The following is a 24,039-nucleotide window of genomic DNA, read 5'->3' as shown; positions in this document are numbered from 1 at the left end:
TTGGTCATAATATCCTCTCATTACTTCCTTTACTTCTCAGGGTCAATGGTTATGTCCCCGCATCCATTTCTGATTTTATTTATTTGCACCCTCTCTTTTTTTGTCAGCCTGGCTAAGGGTGCATTGGTGTTGATTTTCTCAAAGAGCCAACTTCTGGTTTTGTTTATTTTGTCTATTATTTTCATGTTCTTGATTTCATTTATTTTTGTTCTAATCTTTGTTATTTCTTTCTTTTAGTTTTCTTTGGGGTTAGTTTGCTGTTCTGTCTCTAGTTCTTCCAGGTGAAAAATTAATTCCACGATTTTTGGCCTTTCTTCTTTTCTAATATAGGCATTTAGGACAGCCAATAAATCTTATTATCAGCACTCCCTTTACCACATCCCATAAATTTTGATATGTTGTTTTCATTTTCATTTGCCTCAAGGTATTTACTGATTTTCCTTGTAATTTCTTTGTTGTCTCACTGGTTGTTTAAGAGTGTGTTGTTTAGCCTCCATATATTTGTGAACATTCTGGCCTTTTGCCTTTTATTGATTTCTGAATTCATTCCATTACCATCCAAGAAAGTGTTTTATATAATTTGAATCTTTTCAAATGTATTGATGCTTGCTTTGTGATTCAGCATATAGTTCAGCCTTGAGAATGATCCATGAGCACTTCAGAAAAATGTGTATCCTGCTGTTATGGAGTGTAATGTTCTGTAAATATCTGTTAGGTCTAATTTATTTACCCTGTTATGAAAAATCTCTGTTTCCCTATTAATCCTCTGTCTAGATGTTCTATCCATTGATGAGAGCAGGGAATCGAAGTCTCAATTACTAATTACTAATACATAGTGTCCCTCTTTGTCTCTTTTAGTTGTTTTACATTTGAAGTCAAATTTATCTACTATTGGTATAGTTACTCTCACTCTTTTCTGGTTGTTGTTTCTGTGAAATAACTTTTTCAAACCTTTCACTTTTAACCTCACTTTAACCTTGGGTCTAAAATGAGACTTCTGTAGACAGCATATAGATGGATCCTGTTTTTTTTTTTTTTTTTTTTAAATCCATTCTACCAATCTATGTATTTTGACTTGAAAATTTAACCCATTAACATTTAGTGTTATTTTTGTAAAGACAGTACTTTCTTCTACCATTTTATCTTTTGGATCTTATATGTCATGTCAAATTTTTTCTCTTTTTCACCTCTACTGGTAGTCTTCATACTATCTTCTCCAGACCTCTCTCTCCCTTGTCTTTTACTATCTCTTATACTGCCTCCTTTAGTATTTCTTGTAGAGCTGGTCCCTTCATCACAAATTTGCTCAGTTGCTATTTGAAAATATTTAAATCTCCCCATTGTTTCTGAAGGACAGTTTTGCTGAGTATAGATTCTTGGTTGTCAATTTTTCTCTTTCAGAGTCTTTAATATATCATACCACTGCCTTCTTGCCACCATGGTTTCTGCTGAGAAATCACCCTTTTACCTAGTGTTTTCTGTTGCATGACTTTCTTCTCTATCTGTTCCTTGGCATTCTGTTCAACTTATTCTAGACCCCTAGCATAGTTCTGTGTAAATGATCTGTTTAACTGAAATTTTCAGCTCTTGTTTTTCTGTTTCTTGTCCTGCCTGTATGGAACCATTTTTTTTGAGGAGGGTCTCCTCAAATATGATCAACCACAGTCAGATTTTCCCAGACCAAACAGGCCCACATCTGAGGGGAGATAGTAGCCAGTATCAATATCAAGATAGTAGCCAAGAACCTGCAGGTTGTCAGACTTTCCCATGAAGCCTCTAGACTCTGTGTTTTTCGTGTCCTGCCTAGCATGTGGTTCTTGTGTGCCCTCAGCCACTCACCTATGCAAATTGTTGCAGTGGCTTAATTTCACAGCTTCTCCCTACCAGTGGTGTGGTTGAGACCAAAGCTGAGGTAGTAGGCGGGCTTAGATTATTTCTGTTGCACTGCCCCTGGGGCCTGAATTCCCTGAAGCAGCCAGATGAGCTGGGTGCTGACCCCCTTTTCTTGGGGAAGATACACCCTTTAGGAATTAACCCCATTCACTTGCCTAGTTACTTAGTTTCTCAAACATGCCTTAATTCCACCCTTTCTTGGGGCACTGCTGGAGCCTGCCAGTGCTAGCAGTTCTAGTTAATGGTCTAATGAGTTATTAAATAGTTAAACACACACACACACACACAAACACACAGATACATACAACTTCTTCAGAGCCTGACCCAAGCTCCCCAGGCTTGCCAATCAAGGGCTGGAGTTGGTACGTGTCCCCAGACTCTATGTGCTCCATTTTCTTGGGATCCAGCCTTTTTCCAGTATTTTGTGATGTCCAACTCAAAAAGCCTCTGTGTTTTGTTTTGTTCTGTTTCCTATCAGTCTGGCCCCCTCTCTGCCAAGGCAAAAACTTCTGATTCCTTTAGTGCTTATTCCAGGTTTATCTGTGCTTGGGACCTGTTTTCAGCAGTCAAAAATTGTTAATTCCACAATTGAGCTAATATCTTCCTGCTAGTAAAGTCTGTTTCTTTTCCCCTTGGGGAACCAGCCTGCTGTGTCCGTGAGGGAAGGCACTGGCCTTGGCAACTTGGGAAACTTACAGTTCTGTGTGGGATCTTAGCCATTTCACCCACTCCAGACTATTGTATGATGTATGTTTGGTCACTGATGACCCCCAACAGTTGTTCCATACTTTTCTTGGCTATTATTTAATAGCTCCTGTGGAGGAAAAACTACATCACCATGCCACCATTTGCCCCACCTGTGGCTAGGAATAATTTTAGGAATATCATTCAAATGCAAGTTTCTTTACATTCCATGTCCAATTGTTAACTGTGTTCCAGAGTTTCACCTTAAAATATTGTAAATGCTGGGTATTGCCATTATATATATGTAGGATACAGAGAGGGCAATATTTATGATGAGGAATAATTTTAATCTTTTAAACCTATTTCACTTTTCAAGTGTTACCTGAGTTCTAGAGACTAAACAAATTTCACTTGTCAATATTGTAAATGCCGTAGATATGAGGGGTAGGCTTAGCTCACAGGTTAGCATAAAAATACTGTTGGTGTTTTCATTCCACTTCATATTTCCCTATATTCTATGTACAAATGTCAACTTGGATCCAGAAATAAAGCCGTGATTGACCTAAAAGTCTAGGAAAGGCTGTGTTGATTGCCATTATATATACATAGGATATGTTACAGTTATGTATAGTATTATTGTTGGGAATTATGCAAGTGTTGTTACCCAGTTTCTGTTCCCCTACATTCTGTGCATGCATGGTAATTGTGTTCCAGTGATAAATGCGAATTGCACTGTAAATCCTTGAATGGGTGTTGATTACCATTGTAGATAGATAGATAATTAGATAGATGGATAGATAGAATGGGGTTTGATTTAGATTACAGAGTAAGATTTATTTTAGTCTTTTCATTTCAATTCATATTTTTCCAATTCTATGTCCAAATGTTAAATATGTTCCAAAGAAAAGTCAAGTTTTACCTTAAGTATCGTTAATGCTGTGGATTACCATTGTATATATGTTCAGTAGATTTAGGGTTAGGGTTATGCTTGGGAATTAGGTTAGAGATTTCATTCCATTGCATTTTCCCACACATTATTCTGATCATTAACTGAGTTCCAATAAAACCTGTAAATCTGTAAAGGCCATGTTGATTAGCATTCACTATTGTAGGATAGCGATGGTTCAGTGGTATGGTAAGAATATTGTTAATGTTTTTATTCCAATTCATGTTATCCTACATTCCACATTCAAATGTAAACTTTGTTCCAGTGATAAAACCAATTTCCCCTGTAAATCTTCTAAAGCCTGTGCTGACTACCATTGTGTATGTGTAATACAGATCAGGATTACTGTGAGCTTTACTAATACTGTTGGTGTTCTGATTCCAAGGCATGGTTCCCTATATTCTGTGTCAAATTCTGAACTTATTTTAAGAGGCAAAGCCAAGTTTTACTTCTAAACTTGGAAATGCTGTGTACTACATCCATGTATTCACAGGGACAAGTATGGTTAGGGCAGCATTGGCAATACCGTCAGTGTTTTCTCTGCATTCTAGGTCCGGATGTTTACTGGATTCCAAGAATAAAGCCAAGGTTCCCCTGTCAACCTGGAAAGGCTGTGTTGATTATCATTTTTTATATGTAGGATGAGGCTAGGATTATGCTTAGGGATACGAATTATGTTACTCTTTTCATTCCAATTCATGTTTCCTTATATTCTATGTCCAAATGTTAACTCATTTTGAGAGATAAAACCAAGTTTTACCTGTAGATCTAGGAAAGACTTTGTTGGTTAACATTGTATGTATGTTGGAAAAGGTTAGGGTTGGGGGTATCATTATGAATAATTTTAGAGGTTTCATTTCAATTCATGTTTCCCTACATTCTATGATGGAATGTTAACTGAATTCCATAGATGAATTGAAGTTTTCATTCCAATCCATGGTTCCCTACATTATATACCTGAATGATTGATTTCCAAAGAGAAAACCAAACTTCACTTGTAAATCTAGGAAAGGTTTTGTATAATCTTTGTATGTATGTAGGATCAGGGCAAGCTTTAGCATTAGAGTTAGCAATAGTCTTGGTGTATTCATTCTAAGACATGCTTTTGTACATTCTATGTCTGAATGTTAACTGAGTTCCAGAGATAAAACCAAATTTCACCTGTAAAGTGTGTATGTGTATGATAGGGTTATTATTACGGTTACTTATAGGGATTATACTAGTGTTGTCATTCCAATTCATGTTTTTCAAAATCTATGTCAATGGTAACTGGGATCTACAGATAAAACCAAACATCACCATAAACCTTGGAAATGCCTAGTTGATTACTGTTGAATATTGTAGGTTGTGGATATGTTTACTGGTATGGTTAAGAATTCTTTTAGTATTTTATGCCAATTCATGAACCCTACTGTTTTGCTTTGCTAATGTTGCCAGAATGCACTATGCCAGAAATGGGTTGGTTTTTATAAAGGGAATTTATTAAGTTCCAAGTTTACAGTTCTAAGGCCATAGAAATGTCCAAAGTAAGGCATTCATAGAAAGATACCTTGAATTAAGAAAGGGCCAATGATATTCAGGGTTTCTCTTTTAGCTAGAAAGGCACATGGACGTCTTATGGTTTTCACTCCTAGTTTCCTCAAATGGCTTTCTCAGGGGGTGGGGATGGGGGGGGGGCGTTTTCTTTCTGCAACTCCAAACTTCTCTGTGTCAGTGCTGAAGCTTTTTACAAAATGGTTCTGTTTTAGTTTGCAAGTTGCCAGAATATTATATACCTGAAATGGAATGGCTTTTAAAAAGGGGAATTTATTAAGTTGCCAGTTTATAGTTCTAATGCCATGAAAATGTCCAAATTAGGGTAAGGCTATAGAAATGTCCAGGCATCCAAGGAAAGACATCTAGGTTCAAGAAGGCCGATGATGTTCAAGGTTTCTCTATTAACTGGAAAGACACAGGGCGACATTTGCTAGTTTTCTCTCCAGACTTCTCCAATGGCTTACCCAGGGCCCCATCCATTCTGTTGGCTGTACAAGTTCTGGTGCCTCTAAAGCTTTTTCCAAATGGTTTCCTCTTAAAGGGCTCCAGTAAGGAACCCCTCCTTGAATGGGTGGAGACACCTCTCCATGGAAACCATCTAATCAAAAGCTACCACCCACAATTGGTGTGTCACTTCTCAATGGCAACAATAAAAAAAGCTCCCACCCAGCAATATTGAATGAGGATTAAAAGTACATAATAGATTCAAACCAGCACACCTTCTATTTTAAAGGACTCTAGCAAGTGATCCATCTAATGGCACATCAAGGCACATCTCCTTGGAAACCACCTAATTAAAAGGTCCCACCCACAATTGGGTGGGTCACATCTCCATGGAAACAACTTAGTCAAAAAGATTCCACTCAACGATATTGACTAAGAATTAAAGACATGGCTTTTCCAGGATATAACGGTTTCAAACTGGCATGCCCATATTTTATACTCAAATTTTAATTGGTTCCAGAGATAAAAACAAGTTTCACCTGTAAATATTGTAAATGCTGTGGATTACCATTGTATATATGTAGGTTAGGATTATAGCTAATGGTGTGAAATTATATTATTGTTTTCATTCCCCAACACTTATTTCCTAATATTAACTGTTTCAGAGATGAAACCAAGTTTCACCTGTAAATCTTGGAAAAGTTGTGTTGATTAACAATGTATGTATGTAGGATAGGTTCAGGGTTAGGGTAAGGGTTAAGAATACTGCTTGTGCTTTGATTCCAATTACATGCTTCTCTATTCTACGCCTGAATGTTAATTGAGTTCCAAAGATAAAGCAAAGATTCAGCTGCAACTCTTATAAAAGTTATGTATTACCTTCATATATATATTAGATATGTGTAGGGTTAGGGTATTGATAAGAATTATAATTTTCATTGAAGATTCATGTTTCCCTACATTCTATGTCTGAATGTTAACTTAGTTCTATAGATAAAGTTACACCCATAAATCTTGGAAAGTATGTGTTAACTTCGTACATATGTAGGTTAGTTATTGTTAGGGTTAGAATTATGTTACTGCTTTCATTCTACTTAATGTTTCCCTATATTAAAATTCTGAATGTTAACGTAGTTTCAGAGATAAAACCAACATTTTTTTCTGTAAATATTGTAAATGCTGTGCATTACCCTTACTTATATATATGATAATGAAAGGTTTAGTAGTAGGGTTAGGAATTCCTTTAGTGCTTTGATTCCAAGTCATGTTCCCTTACAATCTATCTCCAAATGTTAAGTGAGTTCAAGGGATAAACCAATTTTTTCCAGTATATCTTGTCAAGACTGTGTTTTATGTTCATGTATGTAGGATAGGTTTAGGGTAAGCGTTAGGTTTAGATATAGTGTCAGTATTTCCACTCCAAAACATGCTTCCTTACATTTGATGTTCAAAAGTCACAGATTTCCAGGGAGCAAACCAAATTTCCCCTCTAAATCTTGGAAAGGCTTTGTGGCTTTCCATCGTCTAACGTACGAGGCTGGCAAAGACGTTGAATGTTTCGCGAATATGGCGTTGTTGACTCAAAGGAAGTACCTGGAAGTCAACCGAGCAAGTGTTTCAGGTTTAGAACTGAGTTGCATACTAAGTGCTCCGTGAAAACGGCGTTCTGATGCGGCGATTCGCCTGGACTCCGGAGCCTCCTTAGTCCCCCGCCACTGGGCTCGACGCCGCCAGGGCCGGGCTTTCGCGCACGCGCAAACCCCCAGGCGGCGAGCGCGCGCTCTAGCAGCGGCGGAGCCCAGGGCCCACGACGCCGTCGAGAGAAGGCGACTGCGCAGGCGCGGCCGACGTGGCCACGGGAGGCCCTAGCCGGGCGTCGACGCCCGGCCGTTCGCCCCCAAACGAACGGGGCTTCCCACCCTCGCTCCGCTCCTATCCGCGGAGTTTTCGGGGGGAACTCTGGGGTTCGAGACGGACTGATGCCGCCCCGTCCCCCGTCAGGTCAGAGTGCATAGACCTGAGTTGGGTGGGCCGGTAGCGTGCGCAGGGAGCACGGTCGTGTGGGCGTCTTATGAAACAGCCGTGCGACGTCCCACCTCACCCCCCGCGCCGGCTCTGACGCCGCGCGGCCGGTGTCGTACAAGCTCGGAGCGCTTCGTAAACTCGCGCATGACGAGCGCGCGGGGGTCGCCGGGATCGCCGGAGAGTGCGCGCGGGGAAGGCCGGGAGCGCCGGTTTATCGGAGAGCGCAAGGGCCGCCGGGAGCGTAGGCGCGTCGCGCGGTGGCCGCCGGGAGTGCTGGGGTATTGGACGGCGCCGGTCCCCGGGCCGCGGGGCGCTGGGGCGGTGGCGGCGTCCACGAGGCACAGGTGGGGCTGCGGCGGCTGCCCGGGGGTGTCGGCCTTCTGCGAGTTCCGGTCCGGGGCGGCGAGAGCGCGGCGGTCCGCTTACGGGGCGGGCTCGGGTGGGTTCCGGGGAGCCGTAGCGGACGCAGTGATTCCGAGGGGTCCAGCTGGAAACTTTGCTCTTAGTTCCGCTCCGCGTCCTGTTTCTGCCTCGGAAGCCCCTCCGCCTACCCCGACACCTCACCCACCTTCGCAGCCGAGCGAGGGGCCCGGCCGCCAGATACAGTTTCCCAGGCGCCTGCACATCTATTCATGGCCAACCTGCTGGAGCACGGCCGAGGCCTGCCGACCCGATTCTGGGCTGGGAAATTTCTCAAATATCTGTCAAGCCATCCACCATGGAATCTGACTCTTCCATCTACCAGGCCTACCCTTGGGCAAGCTGCTCGATATCTGTAAAACGTTCTCTAAGTTAGAAATAATACCAGTCTCCAAGCGTTTCTGGGCGCGGCCGCGTCGCTCCTCCAGTGTCCAGAGTTTCTCCCGCCGTTTTCCGTGAACTCTGTCTCTTTAGGGTCCTCCTGGTATACCTTACAATTGAGTGAATTTGAAGTCAGCTTTGTTGTCGACTCTGAAATAGTAGACTCAAATAGGAAAGCGTTAAGCGTTTTTTTTCCTTGAAATTTCCAAAAGGAAAAAGTGGAGTTATTTTCTGATGTGCCCCCCGTTAAAATCCGTGTACGTGAGTTGACAGCTTTATATGCCTTTGTTTGGAACAGAAAGCCTTCTCATGTTTAGCTTTCTGCACCCCGGAGTATATCTGGGACACCTAGGCAGCCAGGATAGGATCGGTGCTCCGGGCGAGATCACAACAGACATTAGGGAAACGCCCCCTCCCCGGCAGGAGAGCGACTTCTTCCGCTAGCTCTGGTGTGGTGGTGCTGAATTATTCAAGAGTACTTATGACGCCGACCCGCTGGTGATCACAGGTTTTTGGGTTTTATTTTTACATGGGCAAGCTCCAGGAGTCGAACCCGTGATCACAGGTTTTTAACGTTGCTGAGAGTGTATTTCACAGTTTTACCTTTGCTTCTGAACGATTTATAAATGTGTGCATGTGGATGTTTGAAATAAATACGTTTTACTTATTTTATTAGAATGTTAAAAAGGTAACTTAAGTGCCCCATTGAGATCTAGAACCAGGTTTTGGTTTGTGATTTAAGGCTTTATACTCTTGTAGATACTGCTTTATTTAATAGTTCAGATTGGCATTTCAGAGATTGTTTTCTTTTCTTAGCTTTAAACATTAAAGCATGTGAAAACATGTAATTTGAACATGGGCATTTTTGCCACGTTTTTAAACTTCGAGGCACTGGATAAACACTTAATTGTGCCTAGAAATAGGATAGGCATGATTAAAAAAAAGAGAGAAAATCACCATCTTACAGTGCCTCTTCCTGTGAATGGTATATTCTTAAAGACTGCTGAAACCGTAGCAAATCTCAATCAGAAAATAAAAGTATATTTTAATATGTGCTTTTTGTCTTTCTATATCCAGGCAGAAATTGGTCATTCAGTATGCTTCACCTTCTGGGTTTCCAGGCTCTTCTTCCAGCTAAACTGTGTCTCTATGATGGAGATGCCCTCCAAGGCTACTCAGCTGCCTACCCGTGGAAGTCTCCCTCTCACACCACTGTGCCTCCCCTCTCATAGCCAGCCTAGCTCCTCCTGTGGCACAGTATTTAGGAAATCTGACAGCATGCTGCATGTAAAAGGGACTTTGAACTAGAGGAATGTCAAAGTGAATATTGCTTCTGTCTAGAGCCCCTTTATCATGCCTTCTTCTACCTTAAGATGTTACCTATGCTTTAAGGTTTAAACCTTTCTATCAAAATATTCCAAGTTCCCTTGCTCTGCTAACTTTATGTAGAGTTTGGTTTGGAATAAACCTTTCATCTCATTCTCTTGATAAATATCTTTTGAGCCATCCACCATGGAATCTGACTCTTCCTTTTACCAGGCCTGACTTTGGGCAAGCTGCTCAGTATCTGTAAAACGTTCTGTAAGTGAGAAATATTATCAGTCCCCACGGGTATGAGGATTAAAGGAAATTTACGAGGGTGCCGGGCACATAGAAAAAGCTTAGGAAGTGGTAGTCTATTATGGTGCTTCTTTGGGCCTGAGGGCATTGTACATTTCATCCAGGTTTTTAAAATAGTGCCCTTAATTTGCTCATGTGCACCCAACATAATTTTGAAGACTGTCCCCTTTGATACTTTACATCTTTTAAGTAGTTACAAAGGATAGGATTTCCTAACATGGTATATTGTCATTTTAATATAACGTTTGTACCTCACTCTTAACTGTATCCAAAGGAGTATAATAACATTGCAATTTCATATCCATCACCATCAATTTTTAAAATACATGCTATACAGTTCTTTATTCTTGAAATTGTACCTTGATTTCCACCCCCATGCAGAATATTTTAATATAATGTATTTTATGTGTGAATGCTTTTTATTGTCATACTTTTAAGTGAAATATTCATGAAAATTGAAACTAAAATTTGAAAATTTTCTAGGAGTTAAAAATTTTCTTTTAGATTAAGTTATTTTAAGTAGTATTTAGTTGGAAACAGCATAAATACATAGAGGATTTTGATAAATGATTCTTAAATATGAAAAGTAGAACTTTAGAGGAAATTTGTCTTAAGGCGATGAGTAGTTTGTTGTACCAAATTAAAGGAGGCTTTTTCAAAGCTTTGTCATTTTGCTTGGCTCTAGGAAGGGCTTTCTACCCAGGGGCAGTGCGCTTTAGTAAGAACAGGGGTGGGTGAAAGATGTACCTTCATTTTGTGATGTAGGAGGATTGTGAAAAGGGCCTGGGAGAGAAGACATGGTAACTCCATTGTAGGCACATTCCCAGGCAGTTTAGTTTTAATAAAGACTACCAATTGAAGCAGAGGATATAGAAGTCTTTTCCTTATAATTATATATGCTGTTGGTACATGATCCCTTGAAAAGTCTTATATATATATAAAAGTCTTATATATCACAGGGGTGGTCATTTCCTATTTTGAAGGACATTTAGAATAGTGGTTCTCAACCAGAGGTGATTTTGCCTCCCAGGGGACAAATATTTGGCAGTGTCTGGAGACACTTTTGGTCATCAAAACTAGGGAGAAGAGGTGCAACTGGCTTCTCATGGACATGGACCAGGGATGTGCTAAATGTCCTGCAGTGAATAGGACAGTCTCTCACAGCAAAGGGTTGCCCAGCCCAAAACATCATTTGTGCCCAGATAGAGAAACTCTAATTTAGAAAGATGAGTTTTGGAATCAGACTTAACTCAGTATAGGGCAGGGGCCAGCAAACTCTTTTTTTTTTTTTTTTAAAAAGACTGTTTGGGTTTGCTAAAGCTGCCAGAATATGATATACCATAAATGGAATGGCTTTTGAAAAAGGAATTTATTAAGTTGCAAGTTTACAGTTTCTTAAGGCCATAAAATGTCCAAACTAAGGTATCCAGGGAAAGATGCCTTGACTCAAGAAAGGCAAATGGATCTGGAACACCTCTGTCAGCTGGCAAAATATGTGGCTGCTGTCTGCTGGTCCTTTAGCTTCTGGTTTCAAACAGCTTCCCCTGCATCTCCAGATACCTGGTTCTCCTGTTGGCTCTGTAGGCATTTTCATTTCTGAGGTTCCTCTAAAATGTTTTTTCTTTTAAAACACTCCAGTAAAGTAATCAAGACACACCTTAAGTGGGCAGTGTCACAGCTCTATCTGATCAAAAGCTCACACCCACAATTAAGTGGATTATATCTCCACAGGAAAATCTAATCTCAGCGTTCCACCCTAAACAATATTGAATGAGGATTAAGAGAACATGGCTTTTCTGGGGTACATGACATTTTCAAACCAGCACAGAGCCAGATAGCAAATATTTTAGGTTTTGCAGGCCACGTAATATCTCTGTTGCATAGTCTTTGTTTTTATAACCATTTAAAAATGTACAAATCGTTCCTTTGAAAGGCTCCGGGGCCTTTCAAAACACGTGATCTGGGCAACTAACTTTTCCAAGCCTCAGTTTCCTTCTCTGTAAAGTAATCATGCCTCAAGAAGTGGTGTTGAAAATTAGATGAGGGAAATGCTAGCACAGTGTCTGGCTGGCATACTTAACACTTTCCAAATGGTGTCCGGTGATTATGGTGTCCTGTGGGTGCCAAGGCCCAAGTTGTTCTCTGACCCCCCAGCCTCCTCAGGTGCTAAGGAAGGTAGAGTGCAGCATGTTCCTGCTATAGTCCCTAAGCTCTGTGGAAAGGGGAGGCATCCTGATAGCACAGCAGGATAGGATTCCAGGAAAAAGGATGAATAGCTTTTATGCGAGACTTAGGGGAAGGATAAGGAAAGTGGGTTTTGTAAATTAGAAACTGAGTATATTCTGTTAAATACCACAAAGTAGTTGCATGGTAAGGCTGATAGCGGCTTGCTTAATTTATAGATTTAAAAAATATGGTTAGTATATTGTCGGAAGCTAGATCAGCATCTCTGATGCCTTTGTAGTATAGATTGCTGCTAAACGAGTTTATCACTTTAATTATGTCATAAATTTTAAGGAGAAAAAGTAGCTGTGCAGTTGGCTCTGTCCAGTAGAGGTAGCCCCCAGGCACAAGTGGTTACTGCATACCTGAAATGGGAATAATGGAATGGAGGAATGCTGTAAGTAAAATACGCACTGGGTTTTGAAGACAAAAAGAATATTAAAGTATCTCATTAATTTTTATAGTGATTATACATAGGAGTAATGTTTTTGATGTGTTGGAGTACATAAATGAATTTCACCTGTTTTTACTTTTTAACTCGTGGCTGTTCGAACATTTAAAATTGCATTATAATTCTGCTGGGTAGTGCTGCTCTATAGCTTCAGTTTACTTTTCTTAAGTTAGTAAATAACTTTTTATCATAGTTAATATTTATTAAGCACATAAGGAATTAAATATTTCCTTAAGACTTCCAATGAAAATCAGAGGTCTTACCACCGAAATCTTACCCTTCTTTCCAAATGCAGCTTGTTTCAATTTTCTTAGCCAGTTCTTTTGTTTTTTCTCTTTATATTTCTAAAGCAGTTTGCTTTATATTTTATATTGATGCTTTTTGATTTTTCAGTTCTAGGCATTATCCATTAACTTCCCAGTAGGAAAGATGAGGTTTTAGTTTTTATCCTACACCATGTGCACGCAAACTTTGTATCCATCCATCTTCCCATCTCCTCAGTATAATTGTATCCTAATTTTGCTTGTGTTTTGAGTCATTATTTACGTTGTACCATTGATCAGGACTGATTAATGGTTAATGCAATACACCATGATTTCTTTTTCTTTCTAGTTCAGCATATTGTCTTCCCTGGAGTAAATAATTGTCTTGACTTTTATTTCCTTAGTTTTCCATGTATTTATCATTAATTAAACCCCGAATCTTCCCACAGTTGGGTAGATTGAGCTCAAAATCTGTAAATATTCTATAAATTTCAGTTTCTTGAAGAAATCTTTTTTGAATCACTTCTTCTACTCTAGTCTGGACTGGTTGCACAACTGTCATCTTGGGGTGGAGAGAAATCGTGTCCTAGCTGTTTCATGTAGGGTAAATCTGGGAGTCTAATTTGTTAACGGGCTTTCAACCAATCCTTTTTTCCACCTCCACCGTTACTCTTCCAGAGGAAGATTGAATTCCATTAGTTCCCACAGTTTTTGAAGGTTCTTTGATGTGATGTAAACAGGACTGTGTCTCTGATTTCCCCACTGACAGCTTAGGCTCCTGTGTTCCCATGTCTGCATTGTGGGTTACCCTAGCCTGCTTCCTTTGTTGCCCTCCCTTTTTGTATTTATGGTTTATGGCTTTGTTATTTATCAACTCTGTTGAGGGACGGCATAAAGGGAAGTGCATACAGTGCACAAATCGTGAATCTACAGCTGAGTAGTTTTTATACATGTACCTACCCTTGTAGTTGTCACCCAGATGAAGAGAGAGCATTTATACAAACCACAAGATACTCTCATATCCCTTCTAAGTCCCTACCATAAGTACTATTTTGACTTCTTTCATCACAGCCTAGTTTTGCCTGTTCTTCAACTTCATTTATGTAGAATCTTATAGTCTGTGGTCTCAGAATGATGTCTTGTGTCTGGCTTCTTTAGCTCAAAGGATGGTGGGATCTGTCTGTGTTGCAGGCCTGTTTTGTTTTAGGCCTCTGTGCATTACTGTGTTATATGAATATACCATTCTCCGTTCTCCTCTTGATGAGCATTTGAGTGGATTCAAGTCTCTGGCTTTTGTGAATAAAGATGCTATGAACATATCTATGCATATTTATGCTTTCATTCCTCTTGGTTATATACCTGCCAGTGGAATTGCTGGGTTGTAGGGTGGGCGAATGTTCAGCTTTAGTAGAAATTGCTGATTTTCCAAAGTGGGTGTATTTTTTCATTCCCCCAGAAAAGTATGAGAACTCCAGTTGCTATCTTCTGCCCCAACATTTGTCAGTCTTTTTACATTTTAGCCTTCTGAGGAATGCATGATGGCACCCCATTGTGGATTTTATTTGCATTTTTTGAGGAATGGGGTTGAAACCCAAATGCTTATTGGTATTTAAATACCTTCTCTTGTGAAGTATCTGTTCATGAAGTATCTGTTCATGCTTTTTTCTCATTAACACAATGATTATCCCTTTTTAATGACCTTATTATAGCCATTTTAGTGGGGTTTTTGGAGGAAACAGTGTGAACTATCCATGGATAACCTGCCACCTTTAAATGCAAGTCAGTTAACTTTAAAGCTTCATTGGGATATTTTTTTCGTTTCTGTCCTCTCCAAGGTATGAGTCAATCTCATTTGTAACTAGCTGGCTACTGGATATACTCTGGATTTATATTATAATAAATTAATGAGACTCTCGTTCTAACCATAAAGATTTGTATGCTATCAAACTATTTCTAGTAAGAAATTGGAAAAAGACAATTATTCAGTACATCTTCTGGCTTTATTCTCTTCTGTTTTTTAATAGAGAAGATGTTTACAACCAAGAGCATTCGTTTATTTATCCATTCAAAAATATACATTGAGTGCTTTCTCTGCCAGGTAGTAGGCTTAGAAAAGTATAATATGAACAAAACAAGCGAGGTTACTATCCTTTTGAAATGTATTCAGGTGTGAGAGATGACAATAAGTAAACAAATGACTAAACAAGTTCATTATAAGTAATGTTTTCTGTTTTGCAGAAATGGAGCAAGAGCCACAAAATGAAGAAGCCCCTGAAATTAAGATCATCAGAGAGGCATACCAGAAGGCCTTTTTATTTGTTAACAAAGGATTAAATGCAGATGAATCAGGTCAGAAGGAAGAGGCAAAAAACTGCTATAAGCAAGGAATAGGACACCTGCTCAGAGGAATCAGCATTTCTACCACGGAGCCTGAGTACACAGGGCCTGGGTGGGAGTCTGCTCGACAAATGCAGCAGAAAATGAAGGAAACACTGCAGAATGTGCGCAGCAGGTTGGAGATTCTGGAGAAAGGTCTTGCCACTTTACGGAATGATCTTCAGGAGGTGCCCAAATTATATCCAGAATTTCCCCCCAAAATGTCAGAAAAGCCACCTGAATCTCAGTCTTTCAGTTCACCTTCTCAGCACGCTGAAGTAAATGGAAGCACTTCAAATACAAGTAGGGGATTGGGTCCTGGGTCCTTACCATCTCATAGTTGTCCAGTAGAAGCGCCTCCTGCTTACACGCCTCAGGCTGCTGAGGGTCACTACACTGTGTCCTACGGAACAGATTCTGGCGAATATTCATCAGTGGGGGAAGACTTTTACAGAAATCATTCCCAGCCACCTCCTCTTGAGACTCTGGGGCTAGATGCAGATGAGTTGATTTTAATACCAAATGGAGTACAGATTTTTTTTGTAAACCCTGCAGGGGAGGTTAGTGCCCCATCATATCCTGGTTACCTTCGAATTGTGAGGTTCTTGGATAATTCTCTTGATACAGTTCTAAACCGTCCTCCTGGATTTCTTCAGGTAAGCTGAAGAAAAACCTAAAAATAATTTTCTACATATATAAGATACATCTTTTTAGTTTAATATTTGTAATATGTCCAGGATAAGTACACAAAGGTTATTATAAGTTCTCATTCCTTTGTAAATATATTGCATGCAGTTTATGAGCCTTGAATATCTATTTATGTTTGTTAGTCTTTCCTTTTCCCTTTTAAAAAATACCAAGTCTTGTTTTTTAGGGCTTTGAGGAGAATTAAAGTGTCCATCCCTAAATTTTTAATTCTTGATATGAGGAAGAAACATAGTATCTAAAAGGTTTTCTGTAACTTGGGTGGATTTATAACTGGAAATACCCACAAAGTAGGTCATCAAGCTCCAGCTGAGGCACTGAGCTGGGCTAGACCCAGCCCATTGTCCAGAACAGTGGCTCTCACCTGAGGGTGATATCTACCCAGGAGGTGTCTGGCAATGTCTGGAGACAGTTGATTGGCACAGCTGGGGGATGGGTCTAGTTGATAGAAGCCAGGGGCACTGCTAAACATGTTAGGCAGGATAGCCCTCATTAAAACATGATCTGGCTCAAACTGTACACCATGCTGAGGTGAAAAGACCTGCTCCAGAAGTAGAGATTGTGACGGTAGTTTAGGATGGAATTCTGACAGTCCCAGCACATACGTTCACCAGATGCCACTGTCTGAGAGCCAAGACTGGTACTGATGTAGCTATGGAATTAGTGCAGTATTTTGAAGGTGCTGGTCCAGTAAACAATCTGGTTTTTAAAGGTTGGATGTTGGTATGGGGAGATGGGTTATAAAATAAGGACTAGTAGGATACATTAGGTGCCCAAAAGAGTTTGCATTGAAGAAAGGTCACTATTTAAGCAGAGCAAGTGCTTTTGTCCAGAGTTCAGATATGAATTAGTTACTGTCTACTCGCAGTTCTTGCACATATTTTATATGGAGTCAACTTGAAAGTTCCTTAAAGACAGAGACATAAAAGGGTTGTAGTCAAGAGATACTTTGGGCAGTTGTTGAAAGGAAGGCTTCATTACTGAATAGGAAGAATTGTAAATATTGTAAGTTATTTTAGGAAAGAAGTCTTGTGATTAAAAAGGATGGGCCTTTCTGGGTATCTGCCTGTATATAAAAAAAAGGCGAAAAAGGATGGGCTTATTGATTGGAATGGGGATGGGATTAGGAAAACTATAACTTTCTGCTAATCTGGTACTAGTGTTGCACTGTAACAGTAGAATTTGAAAGATCTTTGTGGCCTCTGCAGCTGAAGGTGAGATAAATGAATGTCAATATCATATATTAGTCCAACCATTCGAAAGATGGTTATACCTTTCTTATACCTACTTTTTGGTCCTAAGTGGAAAGTGAAATTTAATTTGAATCTGTTTACGTGGCTTTCATTTATATGGATTCAGGTATTTGTAGCATTTCCTAGGTAGCCTTACCATATTACTGAGTGTTATTATACTAAAAACAAAAACAAAAATTCAACAACGTATTCAGTGTTAAATATAATTTCCTATGCTGCAGAGGCCCCTAGGATTCTGTCTATTTAGGAAATTAGAGTAAAATAATCTGGTTTTAAGTAGACAGTCTTGGAATTCTAGGACTAGTAAAAAACAAGTTTTCTCTTGGTTTTAGTTTTAATGTAGTTTTTACACCTCTTAGAATCTGTTTTAAATCTTTAGTCATTTCATGCAGAATTTGGACATGAGATTACCCTCTGAGATTGAAACTGGGAGAAATCAATGTGTGATGAATGAGCTCACCAATGTGTGAAAACCTATCCTGAGAAAGGTGTATAAAGTTTTGTTTGAGGAAATTTAGGGGATATTCCAGTCAAACAGGTGACCAGAATGTAGTTAATCTTAGGGAAATCTTGGAATAGTAAAAAGAAAAAAAAATTTTTGTCAAATCCATAACACTATTATTACTTTCTTAATATTTTAAATAAATATTTAATAACAAATGATTCATTTGTTAATCTTAATTTCATCATAAATAACACTTTGAACTGTGGGAATGAGGTACTGTTTTTACTTAATATGTATTTGAATACATAACTTCTCAAATTTTAAGTTTGAGTATTACCTGAAATAGTTTTACATACCACAAATAGTTCATATATCATACTTTGAAAAACAGAGTAATCAGTTGTACTGTAACCAGTCTGAAGTTTGACTTTTAGAAGAGCTGGAGATTGACTTCTGATATGACTAGAAAAGAAGAATCCATTAACAACAAGAATTAAAAATGGTTAGTAAGCAGTTTCCAGGAATGAGTCAGTCTGTAGCTCCTTTATGTACTGGTGGTCAGAGGTGAGGGGAGTATACCAGAATGTTCCATCGTCCATGTGGAATCTTTCATGCTGTCTAACCCTGGATCACCAAACAATGTTTTGATAACAGATTGGCCTCCCTGGGTGACGGGCATCGTTTGAAGAATGTATTTCAATGAAAATGAATGCATTTGGAAATTCCAATTTAAACTTTATCTCATCTGCATTTAGATAGCCAGGGTGTGTTGGCAGCTGGACCTCCCTAGATGATATCTCAGGGCAGCTCTATCATTTTGCTTTAACTTCACAAGAGATAGTAACTCCATAACATTACTTATTTTTTTTTTGCGGGGGCGGGGGGGTGGTACATGGTCTGGAAATCGAACCCAGGTCTCCTGCATGGAAGGCGAGCATTCTACCACTGAACCTTACCTGTGCACCCACCATGACATTACTTAATGTTCTATTTTAGCTATGTCATGTTGGTTCTCTTGGGCTTAAATAATTATTCTGCATTTTGGGAGCTTTGCTTTTAATTAACAGTTGTTTTGGCTTCTCTGGCGCCAGACTGCACGTGTTCAAATCATAACTCTACTTGTTAGCTGTTGAGCCTGGGTAACTTAATCTCTCTTTACCTGTTTTCTTGTCCATAAAATGACAATACCAGTAATGAGCCTTATAGGATTATTTTGAGGATTAAATCCATAAATCATGTAGTATACCTGAAAACAGTATTTTTTATTTATTTATTGCTACAAAGGGATATCTAATTTGAATAATAAAGAAAACCTAAATTAACTTTGACTGTTATTTATTTAAAGCTAGAGTCATTATTGGTTAACACTGGGCTGTTTAAGGCTACCAGTTTTTTTACATGGGCAGGCGCTGGGAATTGAACCCGGGTCTCTGGCATGGCAGATGAGAACTCTGCCACTCAGCCACCGTGGCCTGCCTAAGGCTACCAGTTTCAAGACTATAATTTTTAGTACAGTTTTTATGATTTGCAATATATTCAGACTAGCAAATGGCCAGTTTTCACTGGGGATTTTGTTGATTCTGATGGTTCTGTAAAGCCTTGTAAAATACATTTCCAAATGTTGATCTTGAAATGTATGAAATGTTTATTTCTGGTATAATAATTTAAAAACCTAGGTGAAAATCTAATTCCATTAATTGCTATTTTTTTTTCCCTTAACACCTTTAGGTTTGTGACTGGTTATACCCTCTAGTTCCTGATAGGTCTCCAGTTCTGAAATGTACTGTGGGAGCCTACATGTTTCCTGATACAATGTTACAAGCGTCAGGATGCTTTGTGGGGGTCGTCTTGTCATCTGAATTACCTGAAGATGATAGAGAACTCTTTGAGGATCTTTTAAGACAAATGTCTGACCTTAGGCTCCAGGTAACTTATATGATCATCTTTAGAAGAAAATCTACTTTACCATAAAGCATTTCTGCTATTAAAAGAAATTTTATCAAATAATGTGAACAAGGGAGGATTCTAAGCATATATAACTTGCTTGTGTGTTCACAACAGCAGTTTGAGAACTTTCTGCAAATAGTATTTGGGTTTACGATGGGGGGGTCACATTGTCTGAGTTTGAATTCCAACTCTTCCATTTAATAGCTATTAAACTTGGTCAATTTACTGAACCACTCTATGCCTTATTTTCCTATTAAAATGAGAGTAATGGAACATCTCCCTTGTTGACTAATTGTGAAGATTAAAAGAGTTGATGATGTGAAGCATTTAACATCAGTGCTACCCTGTAGTAATGCCCTGAGAATGTTAATTCTTGGTCCCACCACCATTACTGCTTGGTTGGATAATTCGTCTAATGTAACTAAATGATGATTATTTCAGCAATAGCAGATGGGTTATGGTACACATTTTAGGGATATGGTTGGCATTCTGAAGGGGAAACAGGTTTTAGTTGAGAGAATTATCTTTGTTCTCGTGGTAAATGAAAGCCAAATAAAAAGGAAACTGTGGTTTCAAATGTGACCATCCTGTGTATTTTCTCTCCTTGGTAGCCCATTTCCTCTGTTCACATGCTTATCTGTTATAGGGAGTTGAACTAGAGAGAGGGCTCTCTTGGGATTTTCTTACTCATCCTAATGTATGGTAAGAGGAAAAATAATTTTTTATTATAAATATTGACAGTTGTCTGGGATTGAATGAGATTGACAGCGTAATAGTATATCTTCTTTTCTTTCCTTCAGTCAGCAGATATTGTAGAATCTATTACTAACCAGTTTGTGTCTTAAATGATGGGATTGGAGAGAGTGAGAATAGGAAACTGCAGAGATTCACATATACACATGCAGCCCCTACCCTTAAGCATCTTATAGTCTGTTGAATAACCACAGTACAGTATGGTAGGTGATAAAATCAAAGTATATATCAAGTGCAGGAAGGTGATCAGGGATGGTTTCATAAAATATGTCTCTTTGAGTTGAGTCTTGAAAGATTTGTTCCTGTTTGCTCAGGAAGTAGAGTATATTTGGAATCCATTCCTATATTTAAAAGATCAAAGGTGATGGGAGCTAAGTAAAATATCGAAGAGTCATCTCAGCCTAGGTTGTGAGAACTGTTAGAACAATCTGGAGATCAGTAAGCCAATACTTTGGCATGGGCAGCAGTTGTTTAAGCTGTGTGAACAAAACTCATAGTACCATACGTAATTCTGAGACTCCGTGTGCCATGGGGAGCTGATGCATGCCTGGACATGGTTAGATGGACCTGGTTCAAGGCCTGGTTTTGTGGGGCACTAGACGAGTGAAATGGTATTCTCGGTACTCATGGACCTAGATAGAGCTGTTTGTCCGTCACCCTGTTACTCCTACATTTGTTGGAACTGTGTTACTGGGCTTCAGGAAAGAAATTAAACAGACATTTAGGTTAAATGCTTATTTTCTCTGTTCAGTTTTATTTTTTGGTTGCATGTCATTTTTAGTTTGCTCTGTTCTCTCAGATCTCCACAGTAAATGAAAGTTGCTAGCTATAATTTTGACTTGCTTTTACTCTTAAGCACTCATTCAGCTAAGTCTGTGCTAGCAAGGTATCTTTAAGTATTACATATAAAAAACAAATGGAAAACATCAGCCTTTCAGCAGTGCAGAATAGTTAAACTGGATGTGCTTTTTGTTAATTGCCTTTCAACTCATTTTCGCCTTGTATATATTTTCTAAAACTTATTATTCATTTACTTAAATTCAAAGATAGCTGCATCTGATTAAACAATAACTTATACCAACAACTGCCTTTAAGAATTTGCTACAGGCCATACTATGAACCAAAGAACTCAAAGACTTGAGGTTTGTGAATGAGATAAAACTAAAATATAGGGAAAAGTAGATTGTCAAATCTACTTATAGATTGTCAAATACTGGCATTTGAGCAAGTGGATCATTAGGGGATAGTGTAACAGAGCTTGGAGGAAAGTCATCTAAGAAAATGCTAATTTTGAGCTAAGCTTAGACCCCTACTTCCTAGGCCAGCTGGAACAGGGCAGAAGGAGAAAGTGAATTCCAGATCCCTGGAAGAGCAAGATGTTCCTCTGACCAACAGCAGGAAGCCCCTGGCACTGATGTGAGACAGTTGGGTCCTTCATTGGACCCAGGCAGTAAGGATGTGCGTCATAAAGAGAAACGTGGGAAAAAGGTAAGAAACAGTAAGATGAATCTGTGTTCCATTCTAGAGACACATGTCACCAGTGTCATTTACTAAATTATCTCATCCCCTTTTTCTAAGGTAACTTGCTCAGAGTCACAAAGTGATCCTTGGCAAAAATAATTCAAGTCATCCTGACCCATGTACTTCTCAGACGAACAAGCAAGCAAGCAAACAAACAAAAAAACAACCAAACTAAAACTCAGCAATGGTGCTGCAATAAGGAGATACTCACATGGAAAAAGAATGAAATGTGACCCCTGCCATACAGCATACAAAATAATAATAATAATTCAGGTCAATTATAATATTTAGGAATTCTGTTTTTTTTAATTAAAAATTACAAGAAAGAAACACAAGCATTCTTAACATATGCTAATTGTGTACTGCATATATAATCAGTAATTCACAGTATCATCACATAGTTGCACATTCATCATCATGATCATTTCTTAGAACATTTGCATCAATTCAGAAAAAGAAATAGAAAGACAACAGAAAAATAAAACAAAAACAGGAAAAAAAAATTATACATACCATACCCCAACCCCTCCCTTTCATTGATCACTAGCATTTCAAACTAAATTTAACATTTGTTCCCTCTATTATTTATTTTTATTCCATATGTTCTACTCGTCTGTTGACAAGGTAGATAAAAGGAGCATCAGACACAGGGTTTTCACAATCGTAGTCACATTGTGAAAGCTATATCATTATACAATCATAATCAAGAAACATGACTACTGGAACACAGCTTTACAATTTCAGGCAGTTCCCTCCAGCGTCTCCACTACATCTTGGATAACAAGGTGATATCTACTTACTGTGTAAGAATAACCTCCAGGATAACCTCTTGACTCTGTTTGGAATCTCTCAGCCATTAATACTTTGTCTCATTTCACTCTTCCCCCTTTTGGTCGAGAAGGTTTTTTCAATCCCTTGATGCCAAGTCTCAGCTCATTCTAGGATTTCTGTCCCACGTTGCCAGGAAGGTCCACACCCCTGGGAGTCATGTCCCATGTAGACAGGGGGAGGGTGGTGAGTTTGCTTGTTGTGTTGGCTGGAGAGAGAGGCCACATCTGAGCAACAAAAGAGGTTCTCTTGGGGGTGACTCTTAGGCCTAATTTTAAGTAGGCTTGACCTATCCTTTGTGGGGTCAAGTTTCATATGAGCAAACCCCAAGACTGGGGGCTCAGCCTTAGGCTTTCGTTGCCCACACCGCTTGTGAGAATATCAAGAATTCAACTTGGGGAGCTTGAGTTTTCCCTCATTCTCACCATTCCCCGAAGGGAACTTTGCAATTACTTTTCCACTCAGTGATCAAATCACTCTGGGATTCATCGGTGCATCACTCTGGACAAACCAACAAAATCTCATGTCCTACCCAAGGTTCCATGTACTTATGTTGTTCAACCAACTATCTATATAAGTTATATTAGGAGATGCACTAGTCAAAATATGAATTTTGTACCAAATAAATATTTTTTGCTTTAGTCTCACACATAAGTTGAAATTTTAAAATATTACTTACCATCTATTTTCAGCACCCTACAGTGATGACATTCCTTTGTTCTTCTTCATGCAAAAATATTTTTTAAATTTGCATATTTAGTCACTATCATTATACACTCTAGGCATTCCTAGATTATACCATCTCAATCTTTATAGTCTATCTTTCTTTGTGATTTCATTTATGCCCCCAGCCCTCCTCCCTCTATCATTCTTACATTCAGCTTCATTCAGTGTTTTAACATAATTGTATTACAGTTAGGTAGTATTGTGCCGTCTATTTCTGAGTTTTTATATTCAGTTCTGTTGCACAATCTGTATCTCTTTAGCTCCAATTACCCAATATCTTACTCTATTTCTATCTCCTGATGGTCTCTGTTACCAACGAAATGTTCCAAGTTTGTTCACTAGTGTCAGTTCATATCGGTGAGCCCATACAGTATTTGTCCTTTTGTTTCTGGCTAATCTTACTCAGCATAATGTTCTTAAGGTCCGTCCATGTTGTTACATAGTTCATAACTTTATTCTGTCTTACAGCTGCATAATATTCCATTGTATGTATATGCCACAGTTTGTTTAGCCACCCACCTGTTGATGGACATTTTGGTTGTTTCCATCTCTTGGTAATAATAAATAATGCTGCTATAAACATTGGTGTGCAAATGTCC

The 24,039-nt window shown here is 39.0% G+C and overlaps 1 protein-coding gene across 6 annotated transcripts in view; it reads left to right on the top strand.

The window, feature by feature from the left end:
• Positions 1-7,335: 7,335 nt before the first annotated feature.
• SPART (spartin) overlaps positions 7,336-24,039 on the top strand; it is a 46,189-nt gene continuing 29,485 nt past the window's right edge. For 2 of the 6 annotated variants that reach the window (XR_013174809.1, XM_077159039.1), the window contains exons 1-4: positions 7,336-7,504; positions 15,125-15,918; positions 19,394-19,591; positions 21,686-21,853. Coding sequence is in view for 5 of the 6 variants with exons in the window: in XM_077159039.1 (XP_077015154.1) it covers positions 7,483-7,504; positions 15,125-15,918; positions 19,394-19,591; positions 21,686-21,853 (1,182 nt within the window). In the remaining variant the exon portion in view is untranslated. Of the gene's footprint in view, positions 7,505-7,787; positions 7,873-7,945; positions 7,968-15,124; positions 15,919-19,393; positions 19,592-21,685; positions 21,854-24,039 lie in introns of those variants that run through there. The other 4 variants (XM_077159035.1, XM_077159036.1, XM_077159037.1 and 1 more) reach the window with 4 other exon arrangements.

The sequence above is a fragment of the Tamandua tetradactyla genome, chromosome 4, assembly GCF_023851605.1.
Source record: "Tamandua tetradactyla isolate mTamTet1 chromosome 4, mTamTet1.pri, whole genome shotgun sequence".
Classification (NCBI taxonomy): domain Eukaryota; kingdom Metazoa; phylum Chordata; class Mammalia; order Pilosa; family Myrmecophagidae; genus Tamandua; species Tamandua tetradactyla.
Note: the sequence above shows the minus strand (reverse complement) of the source record. Positions and strands in the feature narration are given on the sequence as shown.